At 45.8% G+C, this 15,871-nt stretch overlaps 1 protein-coding gene across 6 annotated transcripts in view; it reads left to right on the top strand.

Moving 5' to 3' along the window:
* Positions 1 to 15,871, top strand: part of LOC137416052 (uncharacterized) — a 97,704-nt gene that overhangs the window by 22,282 nt on the left and 59,551 nt on the right. For all 6 annotated transcript variants that reach the window (XM_078770480.1, XM_078770479.1, XM_078770478.1 and 3 more), the window contains exon 4: positions 11,694 to 11,914. In XM_078770480.1, the coding sequence (XP_078626606.1) occupies positions 11,694 to 11,914 (221 nt within the window). The remainder of the gene's footprint in view (positions 1 to 11,693; positions 11,915 to 15,871) is intronic.

The following is a 15,871-nucleotide window of genomic DNA, read 5'->3' as shown; positions in this document are numbered from 1 at the left end:
ATTTTCCCTACAAGAGCGGGGGTTAGCCTTGCGGTCCCCATGACAATCTTCTCCATTTTGCCCTATTTTCTGCATCTCTCCTTGTTAACCCCCTTGCCCGCATTTCTTCTTCCACCATCTTTAGCCAAGTCTTTCTCGGTCTTCCCCGTCCTCTACTTCCTTCTACATTCATTTCCATCACTCTTCTCAACCAGTCACTTTCATCGTTCCTCAACACATGACCAAACCATCTCAACCTGTTCCTCTTCACAGCATCAATCACAGGCTCTATTCCCATAATCTTTCGCAATTCATCATTTGTCTTCCTCTCTCTCTCAACGATACTCCGCACATCCACCGAACCAATCGCATTTCCACCCTTTCCAGCCTTTGTTGCTGCTCTACGTTCATTACCCATGTCTCGCTCCCATAAATCATAACACTTCTCACACATGCAGCATACACCTTTCCCTTCAGCTTCAACGACACTCCCCTCCTCATCAGCACACCACCCAGTTCCCGAAACTTCTTCCATGCACATCTCACTCTAGCAACCGTTGCCGAGTGTGATCCACCTCCATTCAGCATGTCTCCGAGGTAGCAAAATGTTTTCACACCTTCCAGCTTCACGCCGTCTCCAAGATCCAACTCTACATTTCCTCCATCTGCAGCTCCGTCTGTGCACACCTCACATTTGAATGTAGCTGCCACACTGGTTAGTGACACTCTCAGACCACTACATTTTTGATTTTTTCTCAGACCACTTTTTTCTCATTCTCAGACCACTTTGACCCTTCCTGCACACAGCACATGGCCACTTCCCAGTTCTTTCCACCTCACCACATGCTTTACCACTTGCCATCACCTTCGTCTTTCCGATATTCACCTTCCGACCTTTTGTTTCCATACATTCCTTCCACTTGTTCATCTTTTCCTTCAGTCCATCCATACTTTCTGCAATGAACACCAGATCATCTGCATACAACAACTCCCACGGCAAACCCTCCTTTACGTTCTGAGCCAGCACCTCCATCACAGCTACAAATAGTGGTGGACTTAGTACCGACCCCTGATGCACTCCCACCTTCACCTCAAACTCACCACTGTTCCCGTCCTTCGTCCTTACAGCTGTGCGCGCTCTTTTGTACATTGCCATCACGACTCTGTGACTTCGCCTACTGCCACTCCTTTAACTTCTTCTGCTTCTCGTCAATCCTCTTTCCAACTTCATCATCCCACCATGTTTCCGAGTGCCTCCGTGGGCCTTTTGTCCATCCACATACCTCACCAACGGCTCCCAACAGACTATCTTTCATTGACATCCAACCACTTTCAAGCTCAACCACATCATCCTCTACCTTACTCAGCCTCTCTTTTAATGCCTCCCTTACTGTCACCTCTTTCAACCTCCACACCTTCATTCTCGGTTGGTACTTCACCCGCCGAGCTCTCCCCGCACCTTTCACCCTTATGTCGAAGACAACCAAGTGGTGCTGTGAAACAGCCTCCTCCCCCGGGATCACCTTTGTGTCCCGGAGGTACCCCCTATCTCGCCTACACACCATCAGGTAGTCAACGGTTGTTGTCAACATCAAGTCAACAATCCACCCCACAAGCTTATTATCCTCTTTCTGGAACTGAGTATTACAAATCAACAAATCAGCTCCATCAGCAAACTCCAAAATCCTTTCACCTTCTCCATTTCTCACACCATATCCGTAACCCACATGAACTCCCTCAAAACCAACCATACTCCTTCCCACATGTCCATTTAGGTCTCCTCCTCCCACAACAACTTCCTCATCTTTCACATTTTCCATCAGCTTCTCTATCGCACACCAGAACTTGTCCTTCTCTTCATCGCTCCGACCAACCTGCGGAGCATATCCCGAGATGATGTTCACCAAGAGCTTTCCAATCATCATTTTCACCATCAACCTATCAGTCACTCCAGTCACACTCACCACACTGTCTACAAACTCCTCAGAAAACAGGACACCAACACCATTCATGCCCTCTGGGCACCCTTGCCACACAAACTTGTATTTCTGTCCCTGCCTACCCCTCACCATTCTCACACCACTTTTTTTTTTTCTTTTTTTTTTTTTTGTATACTGAATCGAGGCTCGTGAAAGAGCTAACATTTATTTCACAAACAAATCAACCAGACAAACAAAATATATAAAAAGAGGGAGTGGAAGGCAAGATGGGGAGAGAAGGGGAAGCACACAAACATAACATTTGAGAGCAGGGAGATGTGTGGGAGGGAGAGGGCTTGGGGGGAGGAGGCGTGGGAAGGGTGGTGGGGGGTTGGGAGAAGTATAACATACAAGGACACCAAGGACTTCCAGGACAGAAGTTGGTATTTCAAAAAAGTGGATTTGGGGGGAAATTAGCGGGGGTAGAAAAGATCAAGGTTTTGGATGGGGGAAGATAAAAGATGGTGGTGAACAGCTGTTTTAAAGACCTGTAGGGTGGAGTGGGATTGAAGAGAGTGAGGGAGTTTGTTCCAGAGGCGGGAGGAATGAAGGAGTGAAGGTGAGCAGAGAGTCTTGATTTTGGCAGTTTAACCATAAGAGGGTTCCCTTCCATCTCATCTCTTGCACACAACATATGTCCACTCTTCTTCTGACCAATACTTCCACCACTTCCACCACTTCCACCACATTGTCCCTACATTCCACGTCCCAAACCTCAGAAACCGATCTCCACTTCGGGCTGTACCCTGCCCATATGTAGTTGTAATTGTCATGGTTCTCTTTTTGAGGCAATGTTTTAATGGCCGGATGCCCTTCCTGACGCCAACCCTCTTCGTCGCCTCTTACGACACGCAGGGATACGGTGTACCTATTCTAAACTAGGGTACACACTGGGATATATATATGTATATATATATATGTATATGTATATATATATATATGTATATATATATATATATATATATATATATACACAGACTTGGCATTTAATATGGAATATATATTTTTTCTTGACTTGGGTTTACTTTCTGAACTCAGTATATCAATCTGGTGAGTTTCTTTTACCCTTCGGTGATGTCTTTGTTGAAAGAACCATGTCACTGATCGTCTTTCGCAGCAAGAAGTCAATCACAGGATTATATGATAGGTGGCGTGACAAAATGTAAGGACAGGTACATTTGACGATTGGCTTCACAATCGGGTATATAAGCGTTGTTGCATTCTGTATTAGTGGAAAACAACTGCTGCACGTCTACAAAAGTTATTGCCGCTTCCTCTGGAGATGGTCCGTCAACTTGACAATGCTGTTTGTCATGGAGTGGTGGCTTTACGAAATTCTGGCATGAAACGGCGTGCTATTGCTCGGCAGTATGGGATCACTCAAGGTCAGGTGTCAAAGATCGTGAAACAAAATGCTCAGAGGAGTGTCCCTACTCCAATACCGAGGCCAGGATGTCCAAGCAGAACCACAAGGAGAGATGATCGCCAGCTGCACCGGTTAGTCCGCAATGGCCGCACCAAGTCAGCTAATCGGCTTCGGGCTGAGTGGCAGCAATTGACAAATGTGCCTGTATCCAGAAGGCTAGTCAACCAACGACTGGTTCAAGCAGGCTATCGTGCCAGGCGTCCCCTGAGAAAGCCACGCCTGACCAGACAACACAGCCAGCGCCGATTGCAGTGGGCCAGAGAGCACCGTCAATGGCAGCCAGGACACTGGAAACACGTGACCTTCAGTGACGAGTCTAGATTTCTGGTCTATCGTCAAGATGGCCGCGTCCGAGTGCGCAGCCAAGTGCATGAAGCCCACAACGAAGATTGTATAGTGCCAAGAGTCCAAGCTGGAGGTGGTGGGGTGACCGTTTTGGCTGATTTTCATGCACGGGGCAAAACTGACCTGGTTGTTCTGAATGGAAACCTGAACCAGTTCAAGTACAGGGTCATTCTGGAAGAAACATTACTTCCATTTGCTCGTGCAGCCTTTCGAGGAAACTTTGTCTTCCAAGATGACAATGCACGGCCTCATCGTGCTCACATGATCCAACACTTTCTTGCTGACCGTGGTGGTGTAGAGCATATGGAGTGGCCTGCCATGTCCCCGGATATGAATCCGATAGAGAACTTGTGGGCAGAATTAACGCGTCAAAACGCCCACTTGAACCAGCAGCCGACCTCTGTGCGTGAATTGCAGCAGACTATTGTCACTGCATGGCAAGCGATTCTTGTCCAAACCTTGGCATATCTCGTGAACAGCATGCCTCGACGTGTACGTGCTCTCCTGAATGCTCGTGGGGGTTACACGAAGTACTGAACTGTAACTTTACTGTCCATAATCCCAGTCATAATTTAGCTTTTGTTTTTGTTGAAATTTTTTTTGGCTAATGTGCAAAATAAGGAGATACTTCTGGAAAACGGACAGAAGTTTAACACAGTACTGTCCATGAATTGAGTTCGATATCAGTTTACATCACTTTCAAGGATCAATTTATTTGCTTCAAAATGTCAAATGTGGTTTTTGTTTCTTTTGAAGGTCACATTAACAAAATCTAGAATAATTTCAACATATTTCCAATGAACTTTTGGTTCCAAGTCATCTTGAAAAGTAAGTTCACCCCCACAAAAAAAATATTCCATATTAAATGCCAAGTCTGTATATATATATATATATATATATATATATATATATATATATATATATATATATATATATATATATATATATATATATATATATATATATATATATAGTGGAACCTTGACTTACGAGTGCCCCAACTTACGAGTTTTTCGAGATACGAGCCGTCGCTCGGGCGGTTTATTGCTTTGAGATGCGAGCCGAGATCCGAGTTACGAGCTTTCGCCACCCGGTCACGTGGTTATCTTGCCGTGCAAGTACAGTATCTCTGTCGTATAGCGCTGCATTTTTGTTTTCGCATTTTGGTTATTTCGAGTTTACGCCGCCAGGTGGGTTCTGGTCACGTGGTTATCTTGCCGTGCAAGTACAGTATCTCTGTCGTATAGCGCTGCATTTTTGTTTTCGCATTTTGGTTATTTCGAGTTTACGCCGCCAGGTGGGTTCTGGTCACGTGGTTATCTTGCCGTGCAAGTACAGTACGTATCTCTGTCGTATAGCGCTGCATTTTTGTTTTCGCATTTTGGTTATTTCGGAAAATTTCTTAGTTTTAACCATGGGGCCTAAGAAAGTGAGTGGCAAGTGCAGTGCTGAGAAGAAGAAGAGGATGATGTGCTTGGATATAAAACACGCAATCGTCGAAAAACATGAGCGAGGTGTCGAGGAGGACGTATATAACGGCAGAGGAGAAGAGCATGCCAGGCCACAACTTGTGGATATAAAACACGCAATCGTCGTGTTTTATATAAAACTTGTGCTTGGATATAAAACACGCAATCGTCGAAAAACATGAGCGAGGTGCCGAGGAGGACGTATATAACGGCAGAGGAGAAGAGCATGCCAGGCCACAACTTGTTCAGAGTGCCGGCGATAGCTCGCCTTCTCTTTGTGGAAAACACGGTGAGATCCTTAACATCCAACAACTAATGGGACGCAAACGGGTTGCCCAGTTTAGCGGTACACCCATTGATGAATCACCCTGCCTGTGATTCACCCATGACAGGTTATAGCTGGGTCGGGATTCAAACCCAGGCTGGACAGTTTAGACTTTAGAGTCAAGTGTGCGTACCTCCAGTCCAGGCCATCCTGCCAACTTGTATGCTGCATACAGGTGAAATATAAAGCGCGAGATATTTTTATATATACTGTATATTTTAAAAAAAATTGGTGTGGTTTTTGGCGGGCTGGAACGGATTAATAGCATTTCAATGCATTTCAATGGGGAAATTTGATTTGAGATACGAGCAATTTGAGTTACGAGCTCGGTCACGGAACGAATTAAACTCGTAAGTCAAGGTTCCACTGTATATATATATATATATATATATATATATATATATATATATATATATATATATATATATATATATATATATATATATATATATCTATATCTATATCTATATATATATATATATATATATATATATATATATACATATATATATATATATACAGTGGAACCTGTATATATATATCGCGGAAACTCGTAAGTCAAGGTTCCACTGTATATATATATATATATATACAGTGGAACCTTGACTTACGAGTTTGATTCGTTCTGTGACCGAGCTCGTAACTCAAATTGCTCGTATCTCAAATCAAATTTCCCCATTGAAATGCATTGAAATGCTATTAATCCGTTCCAGCCCGCCAAAAACCACACCAATTATTTTTTAAAATATACAGTATATATAAAAATATCTCGCGCTTTATATTTCACCTGTATGCAGCATACAAGTTGGCAGGATGGCCTGGACTGGAGGTACGCACACTTGACTAAAGTCTAAACTGTCCAGCCTGGGTTTGAATCCCGACCCAGCTATAACCTGTCATGTCGGTGTTTCACAGGCAGGGTGATTCATCAATGTGTGTACCGCTAAACTGGGCGCCCCGTTTGCGTCCCATTAGTTGTTGGATGTTAAGGATCTCACCGTGTTTTCCACAAAGAGAAGGCGAGCTATCGCCGGCACTCTGAACAAGTTGTGGCCTGGCATGGCATGAACATGAAAACATGAACATGAACATGAAATGTTCGACATGAACATGAAATTTTCCAAAATAACCAAAATGCGAAAACAAAAATGCAGCGCTATACGACAGAGATACTGTACGTGCACGGCAAGATAACCACGTGACCGGAACCCACCTGGTGGCGTAAACTCAAAATAACCGAAATGCGAAAACTAAAATGCAGCGCTATACGACAGAGATACTGTACGTGCACGGCAAGATAACCACGTGACCGGAACCCACCTGGCGGCGTAAACTCAAAATAACCGAAATGCGAAAACTAAAATGCAGCGCTATACGACAGAGATACTGTACTTGCACGGCAAGATAACCACGTGACCGGGTGGCGAAAGCTCGTAACTCGGATCTCGGCTCGCATCTCAAAGCAATAAACCGCCCGAGCGACGGCTCGTATCTCGAAAAACTCGTAAGTTGGGGGCACTCGTAAGTCAAGGTTCCACTGTATATATATATATATATATATATATATATATATATATATATATATATGTTGTCGCACAACCGCCGAAATTCATATCTAGCGGTCGCGGATGCCGATCACAAAGGCTTTAACTCCGAGGCGGAAACTCAATGGCGGATTCCAAAATCTGAAACCCCTAAGCGCGTGGAATGGAGGGAAGCAGCGAAAGTCCCCTCAGCCTTAACTATCAAATCGATCAGGAAACTGCGTTCAGATATGTCAAAAAGTAATGTAAGCGTTTATTCAATGAAAGCAGGAAAAAGCACACGCCGGTAATAAAATTTCCTACTTTGGGATGCCGCACACCAGATATCAAATACAAAACGAGGGATCAAATACGAAAGAAACACGTCTGTTGTGTAAAATGTATACGCGGAGCTCGGCTTGTCTGTCTCGTCGTTGGCTTTGGCTGCTGTCCAACACGCGGCTCCTTTCGTCCTGCGGCACGCCTCGCTCCAGGTTCCAAAGCCCCAAGCACCGATCACCATGAGGTTGACCCTCGTACACGGTCGACAAGCCAACTCGGATCACCGGGATGACTGCCAGGAATCCAACTGGTGCGCAACTGCTCACTCGTGCGTAACTCACTCAGGAGCCAACTCACAAACGAACTCGACCAGCAAGCCAGGCCTCTCTCAACTCGACTGCGAACCATCTGGCGTTCAGTGCTCGTTCATCAACTCTCGAACTGCGCACGAACTCAACTCTGCGCACGAACTCACTACACTCTGCGCTACTCCACACGCCGAGTCTCGACTCACTCGCACCGGGACTCCAATTGAACGACTCTCTCTCTCTCTCTCTGCTGCCCAAAACGAACTCCTGATCTCGTGCACACGAACTCTTGACTCAGATCTGAACTGCCCGAAAAGGCGTCCGGTCCCTGTTAATATCTCCGGCCGATGACGTCAGCTTTGGCGCACTGTCCTGCCAATCAGAGCCTCCGCCGGCTCGCTCAGGTCACGCCCACTGCGCCACTCTCACTCCCGTCCCCTGCTCCTTGTGTTGTAGCACGTGCTATGCGAGGTGGATAGGTCTCGTGGAGGTGCAAAAGGTGTCGGCCGTGTGGCGAGCGGTGTTCTCGCCGGATTTCCTCCTATGTCATGTCAGGGGGGAAGGGTGTCATTAATGTTGTACTAAAGGTCCTAACTCGTGTCTATGTGGTCTGCATTGCCAAAATGGACAGAGGTTTGGCTACCAGGTGAAACATACAAGGGCTCTACTCATTAACCCCGACACTACCTATCACCCGAATCTCCTGGTAGATCCACAGTTATACACCTTGACCGACAAAATGCCTAAATACAGAACTTATTACAGGTAGATTCCCTATCGCGATAGTCGAAGCATGTTACCTACTCAGATCTACTCTGCTCTACATATATCACTACCCAAATTCGTAACAATATGTATGTAATATAGTTTTTTTTTGTTGTTGTTTTGTTTTTGTTTTTTTGTGGATCAAAGTTAATAAAAATCAGTGTCCAGGTTTAAATTATTATTTTTCATGACACCTACAGATCAAATTTCAGTGCTTTTCATACCAGCAACATCACAACTCGTAATCGCATGACACTTCTGTCAGCTATTTTAAAATCTACCAACTAACTTGAAGCAAATTATTACTCAGACAATTTTAATCTTTGCTGAAGAAGAATTTCCTCACATTTCATGTGGTCCACATGGATTCTCAGGCCAAGTCCGTTGGGCTAATTTCCACCTTTCCAATTTGGTCTACTTTCTACCTTTCCAATTTGGTCTACTTTCTACCTTTCCAATTTGGTCTACTTTCTACCTTTCAAATTTGGTCTACTTTCATTGGTCGTTGAGGGAACCCTGAATGTAACATCTGTCTGCTTCCTCATCACTGTCAAAATGATTCCTTTCTTTTGTTTATTCCATTGTGGCTCTCATGATCACAGTTATCGGAGTGCGTACTTTCGTCAGGTTGAACAGTTTGTTTTGTATCCCACGACGGAGTGCAAAGATAGGACACAGTTGCGAGGTAAATGCTTGGAGTGGGGAGGGGGTTGGAGATTTGCGGTTGGTTTGAAGGGTGAGGTTGAGGACTTGGGAGAGGGGGGGGAGGGGGGGGGGGCATTGGGACTTGAGGACTTGCGGTCACATTTTATATTCAGTGGGACCGTGCTAGTTGTAAATAATAATGGGCCTAGTACAGATCAAAGAGTTTGTCGTTACCTCCGCCACCAAAGGCGGATGGAGGTTGTTTTCACCTCTGTCTGTTACTTGCAAAATTGAAGATTTTTCAAGTATATTGGTCGGTTGCGTTTGTTGTTCTGTCCGTCTGTCACCGGCCTGCATGTCGTAAATTTCAACCGATCTTTACGAAACTTCACCACATGGTAGAGTTGGTCATAAGCAAGAGGTCTATTGTTTTGGGGGTCAATAGGTCAACATAGGCCAAAGGTCATCAACTTTGCCAAATTTCTAAAATCTTCAATTTTCATCCGATCGACTTGAAATTTTAAGAGGACTTGCATATCTGGTCACTGAATTCAACCACCCAGTATTTTTGAGGTCAACATAAGCCAAAAGGTCAACATAGCCGAATTTGTAAAATCCTCGATTTTCATCCGATTGACGACATTTGAAGAGCATTTGCATATCTGGTCACTGAATTCAACCACAAATTATATTTTAGGTGAACATAGGCCAAATTTCTAAAATCATCAATTTTCATCCGATTGACTTGAATTTCTAAGAGGACTTGCATATATTGTCACTGAATTCAACCACCAACTATTTTTGAGGTCAACATCGGCCAAAATGTCAATATAGGCCAAGTTTAAAAAATCCTCAATTTTCATCCGATTGACTTGAAAATTGAACAGAATTTGCACATTGAGTCACTAAATAGGGAAACTAACTATTTTTGAGGTCAAAAGGTCAAAGGTCAACTCAAGGTCAACCTTCAAAAATCATTTTTCATCTGAAAAATCGTCACTTTTCCTCCTATTGACCCGAGCTTTGATCAAGATTGTCAATTTTCATCTTGATGAAACGGACAATTTGCTGTATCAATGGAATTTTTTTTTCTTGGGGGTGGGGTGGGGGGCCGTTTTTGCAAGTATCGTGCTCTGCATGACGTCTTCTTGTTTGTTTGTGAACAAAATATTTCAAAAAGTTTTGGACGGATTTGAACGAACTTGGTGGAGGTTGGCTGTGAGACGAGGACTAATCGATTTGATTTTGGTGAAGATCTGAATATGGATTTGGATACGAGTTATTTAATTTTTAATTGATTCTTCACCATTGAGTGATATGGCCAACCAGGTGGAGGTATGCTCTATACTGAGTGTCCTTCTAGTTTTGTTGCTGTTTTTGAACCAAAGATTCACATCGTTTTGAAACTCTCCCTCTCCCCCACTCCAATGCTTTTTGACTCTTGGCCAAAAGGATATGCCCACCCACAGAGCCCCCTTACAATGGGATTTGAACCTGGGTTTAACTTGTCAGCGTTCAATTTGGTTCCTGATGTTCCGGTCTACCTCGAGGTACTTTGAGGATGCCTCGTTTCCCATCTCCTGCATTGTTGGTGATTTGGTACCTGATTGTTGATTATATCAGATGTTTGTATCTCCATGTGAACCAACTTGGATTTGAGGTGCAACCAACAAATTAAAATGGAATTTTAAACAAAAAATTTAAACAACAAAACCAATCTGTAGAATATAGCGTAACAGGGGCACATGTACACACGGACACTTGTGGTTTTCGTAATGGATGCCACGGTTTGTACTTTCCCACCCCGTGGTACAAAATGTGCAGAATGCATGGTTTGTACCATCTGGAGTCATTCACTCTGTGCACCAGTTTTTTTACTATTATTATTATTCTCTGCCTTTTCTTCTTTCTTTCTTCCTTCGTCCTCCTCGCTTTCTTTCTGTCTTTATTAATTTTTCTTTCTTTCTTTCTTCCTTTATCTTTCTTTATTTGTTAATTTATTTTTTCTTTCTTTCTTTCTTTCCTTCTTTAACCCTGGTGTTGGGCTAGCGGCTAGGGTGCCGGCTTAGGATCCCAGGATCCTGGGTTCGAATCCCGGTCGATCGCTGAATTAACGCCAGGGGGGTTGACTCAGCCTGTCATCCTTCCGAGGTCGGCAAATTGAGTACCAGTTCACTGGTAATTCCCTGCTTGTCGTAAAAGGCGACAAAGGGTTGGCGGCAGGAAGGGCATCCGGCCGTAAAACATTGCTTCAAAAAGGGGACCGAAAAACAACAACAACCACGGTCCTCGAAAAAGGCCAACCCCCGCTTTGCGGGGAAAAATGGCCTCTAAACGTGGTTACTTTTTCTTTCTTTCTTTATTATTTATTTCTTTATTATTTATTTCTTTATTCTTTCTTTGTTTCTTATTTATTTATTTCTTTATTTCTTTCTCTTTCTTTCTTTATTCTTTCTTTTATTCTTTCTTTTTCTTTCTTTTTGTTTTCTTTTTCTTTATTTATATTTCTTTCTTTATTTCTTTCTTTATTTTTCTTGCTTTCATTCTTTCTTCATTGAACTATTATGCTTAAATGTATATATTTTTGGCTTAATTTGAGATTTGTTCGTATGTTTTTAACTGCGGTGCCCTTATGCCGGCTCTCTAGGTATCTGAAGCGTTTCAAGGTGATGAAAATCAAGGTAATGCGAAGCTGGTGTCGGCAGATCCTCAAGGGTCTTCACTTTCTCCACACCCGTTGCCCTCCCATCATCCACCGAGATCTCAAGTGCGACAACATCTTCATAACCGGTCCTACGGGCTCCGTCAAAATCGGAGACCTTGGCCTTGCCACCCTCAAGTGCGCCTCTTTCGCCAAGAGTGTCATAGGTATGATCACGTGCACGTGGATTTTGTTTTTGGGGTTTGATCGAACGGGTCTTTCTCCTTGTGCCCTCCTCATCCCTGAGTAAACGTTAGTCGACCTGCTGCAGTCCTTTGTTTTAGGTTTTTGATTGGTATACCTCGTCGGGTGGTGTGGAGGACTCTGTTGTCGGCTGCTTTACGGGCGATGACTCGTCCGTCCGGCAGGAAACGCGATTCCTGACAATGGTGAACCGATTTGAAGCGATTCCTTGGTGTATTTCATGGCCGTGTGTAGTCCAGCTTGTTGCTGGAATGTGTTTATACCATGTGACCATCTCTAAACGTTCTTCACATATTTTGCATGCTTGTGCTGATTGGGAATTTAGAACAGAAACTCCTCTTCCTCGTTTAAACACTTCTGTGTTTCCTTGATTTTTGGGTATATTCTTGTACTTTTGTTATCTGAGATGGGATCAATGGCATAGCCCTGGCGACCTATAGATCACGCCACGACCGGTCTATCGGTGTGCTTTTTGTACAGTTGTTCGATAACGGTGGAATTTTGATGTTCCGTAATCTTTATGGTCCATAAGCGGTTGTAGACGTCGCAGATACGCGCGCAGAGTGCAAAGCGGGGTTAAGCAATTACATAACTGTCGGTTTATGATTGAGGAACTGCTTTATTTGAATTGTATATTTTTAACATTAATGGGAACATGAACCTGCAGTTTAGCAGCACTTTGGCTCTGAATTTGTGCTGATCGCATGTGCACAGAGAGGAGCGACATAATATTTTTTACTCTGTCTCCCTGTCTGGCAGTCAGACAAAATTGAAAGTCATTCCAAACAGGAAACTTACTGTTTTTAAGGATGTCATGAAGGACACATACAATAGGCATGAATAACTAATTTAACGTGTTAATTAAGGTGTTGTTGTTGTTGGAAAGCCCCAGGCATTTCTCTCGAACAAGCCCCGCAGCACAACGAGGAGCGACCAAGAGATCCCCCATATCCAAGATGGTCAACCCCGCCTTCACAAAGTCAGGGCCGCGACAGAGACAGATGATGGAGACAGACACACACAGAGACAGAGAGACAAGCAGACACACCGAGAGACAGAGAGACAGGCAGACACACCGAGAGACAGAGAGACAGGCAGACACACCGAGAGACAGAGAGACAGGCAGACACACCAAGAGACAGAGAGACAGGCAGACACACCGAGAGACAGGCAGACACACCGAGAGACAGGCAGACACACCGAGAGACAGGCAGACACACCGAGAGACAGGCAGACACACCGAGAGACAGGCAGACACACCGAGAGACAGGCAGACACACCGAGAGACAGGCAGACACACCGAGAGACAGAGACAGGCAGACACACCGAGAGACAGAGAGACAGGCAGACACACCGAGAGACAGACAGGCAGACACACCGAGAGACAGACAGGCAGACACACCGAGAGACAGAGACAGGCAGACACACCGAGAGACAGAGACAGGCAGACACACCGAGAGACAGAGACAGGCAGACACACCGAGAGACAGAGACAGGCAGACACACCGAGACAGGCAGACACACCGAGACAGAGAGACAGGCAGACACACCGAGAGACAGAGACAGGCAGACACACCGAGAGACAGAGACAGGCAGACACACCGAGAGACAGAGACAGGCAGACACACCGAGAGACAGAGACAGGCAGACACACCGAGAGACAGAGACAGGCAGACACACCGAGACAGGCAGACACACCGAGACAGAGAGACAGGCAGACACACCGAGAGACAGAGACAGGCAGACACACCGAGAGACAGAGAGACAGGCAGACACACCGAGAGACAGAGAGACAGGCAGACACACCGAGAGACAGAGAGACAGGCAGACACACCGAGAGACAGAGAGACAGGCAGACACACCGAGAGACAGAGACAGGCAGACACACCGAGAGACAGAGAGACAGGCAGACACACCGAGAGACAGAGACAGGCAGACACACCGAGAGACAGAGACAGGCAGACACACCGAGAGACAGAGAGACAGGCAGACACACCGAGAGACAGAGACAGGCAGACACACCGAGAGACAGAGACAGGCAGACACACCGAGAGACAGAGACAGGCAGACACGCCGAGAGACAGAGAGACAGGCAGACACACCGAGAGACAGAGACAGGCAGACACACCGAGACAGAGCGACAGGCAGACACACCGAGAGACAGGCGGACACACCGAGAGACAGGCAGACACACCGAGAGACAGAGAGACAGGCAGACACACCGAGAGACAGAGAGACAGGCAGACACACCGAGAGACAGAGACAGGCAGACACACCGAGAGACAGAGACAGGCAGACACACCGAGAGACAGAGACAGGCAGACACACCGAGAGACAGAGACAGGCAGACACACCGAGAGACAGAGAGACAGGCAGACACACAGAGACAGACAGACACACCGAGAGACAGACAGAGAGACAGACAGACACACCGAGAGACTGAGAGAGAGACAGACAGACACACCGAGAGACAGAGAGAGACAGACAGACACACCGAGAGACTGAGAGAGAGACAGACAGACACACCGAGAGACTGAGAGAGAGACAGACAGACACACCGAGAGACTGAGAGAGAGACAGACAGACACACCGAGAGACAGAGACAGACAGACACACCGAGAGACAGAGACAGACAGACACACCGAGAGACAGAGACAGACAGACACACCGAGAGACAGAGACAGACAGACACACCGAGAGACAGAGACAGACAGACACACCGAGAGACAGAGACAGACAGACACACCGAGAGACAGAGACAGACAGACACACCGAGAGACAGAGACAGACAGACACACCGAGAGACAGAGACAGACAGACACACCGAGAGACAGACAGACACACAGAGAGACAGACAGACACACAGAGAGACAGACAGACACACAGAGAGACAGACAGACACACAGAGAGACAGACAGACACACAGAGAGACAGACAGACACACAGAGAGACAGACAGACACACAGAGAGACAGACAGACACACAGAGAGACAGACAGACACACAGAGAGACAGACAGACACACAGAGAGACAGACAGACACACAGAGAGACAGACAGACACACAGAGAGACAGACAGACACACAGAGAGACAGACAGACACACAGAGAGACAGACAGACACACAGAGAGACAGACAGACACACAGAGAGACAGACAGACACACAGAGAGACAGACAGACACACAGAGAGACAGACAGACACACAGAGAGACAGACAGACACACAGAGAGACAGACAGACACACAGAGAGACAGACAGACACACAGAGAGACAGACAGACACACAGAGAGACAGACAGACACACAGAGAGACAGACAGACACACAGAGAGACAGACAGACACACAGAGAGACAGACAGACACACAGAGAGACAGACAGACACACAGAGAGACAGACAGACACACCGAGAGACAGAGAGACAGACAGACACACCGAGAGACAGAGAGACAGACAGACACACCGAGAGACAGAGAGACAGACAGACACACCGAGAGACAGACAGACACACCGAGAGACAGAGACAGACAGACACACCGAGAGACAGAGACAGACAGACACACCGAGAGACAGAGACAGACAGAGAGACAGACAGACACACAGAGAGACAGACAGACACACAGAGAGACAGACAGACACACAGAGAGACAGACAGACACACAGAGAGACAGACAGACACACAGAGAGACAGACAGACACACAGAGAGACAGACAGACACACCGAGAGACAGAGACAGACAGACACACCGAGAGACAGAGACAGACAGACACACCGAGAGACAGAGACAGACAGAGAGACAGACAGACACACAGAGAGACAGACAGACACACAGAGAGACAGACAGACACACAGAGAGACAGACAGACACACAGAGAGACAGACAGACACACAGAGAGACAGACAGACACACAGAGAGACAGAC

Source organism: Myxine glutinosa, chromosome 1 (genome assembly GCF_964187855.1).
Source record: "Myxine glutinosa chromosome 1, kmMyxGlut1.1, whole genome shotgun sequence".
Taxonomy (NCBI): Eukaryota; Metazoa; Chordata; class Myxini; order Myxiniformes; family Myxinidae; genus Myxine; species Myxine glutinosa.
Note: the sequence above shows the minus strand (reverse complement) of the source record. Positions and strands in the feature narration are given on the sequence as shown.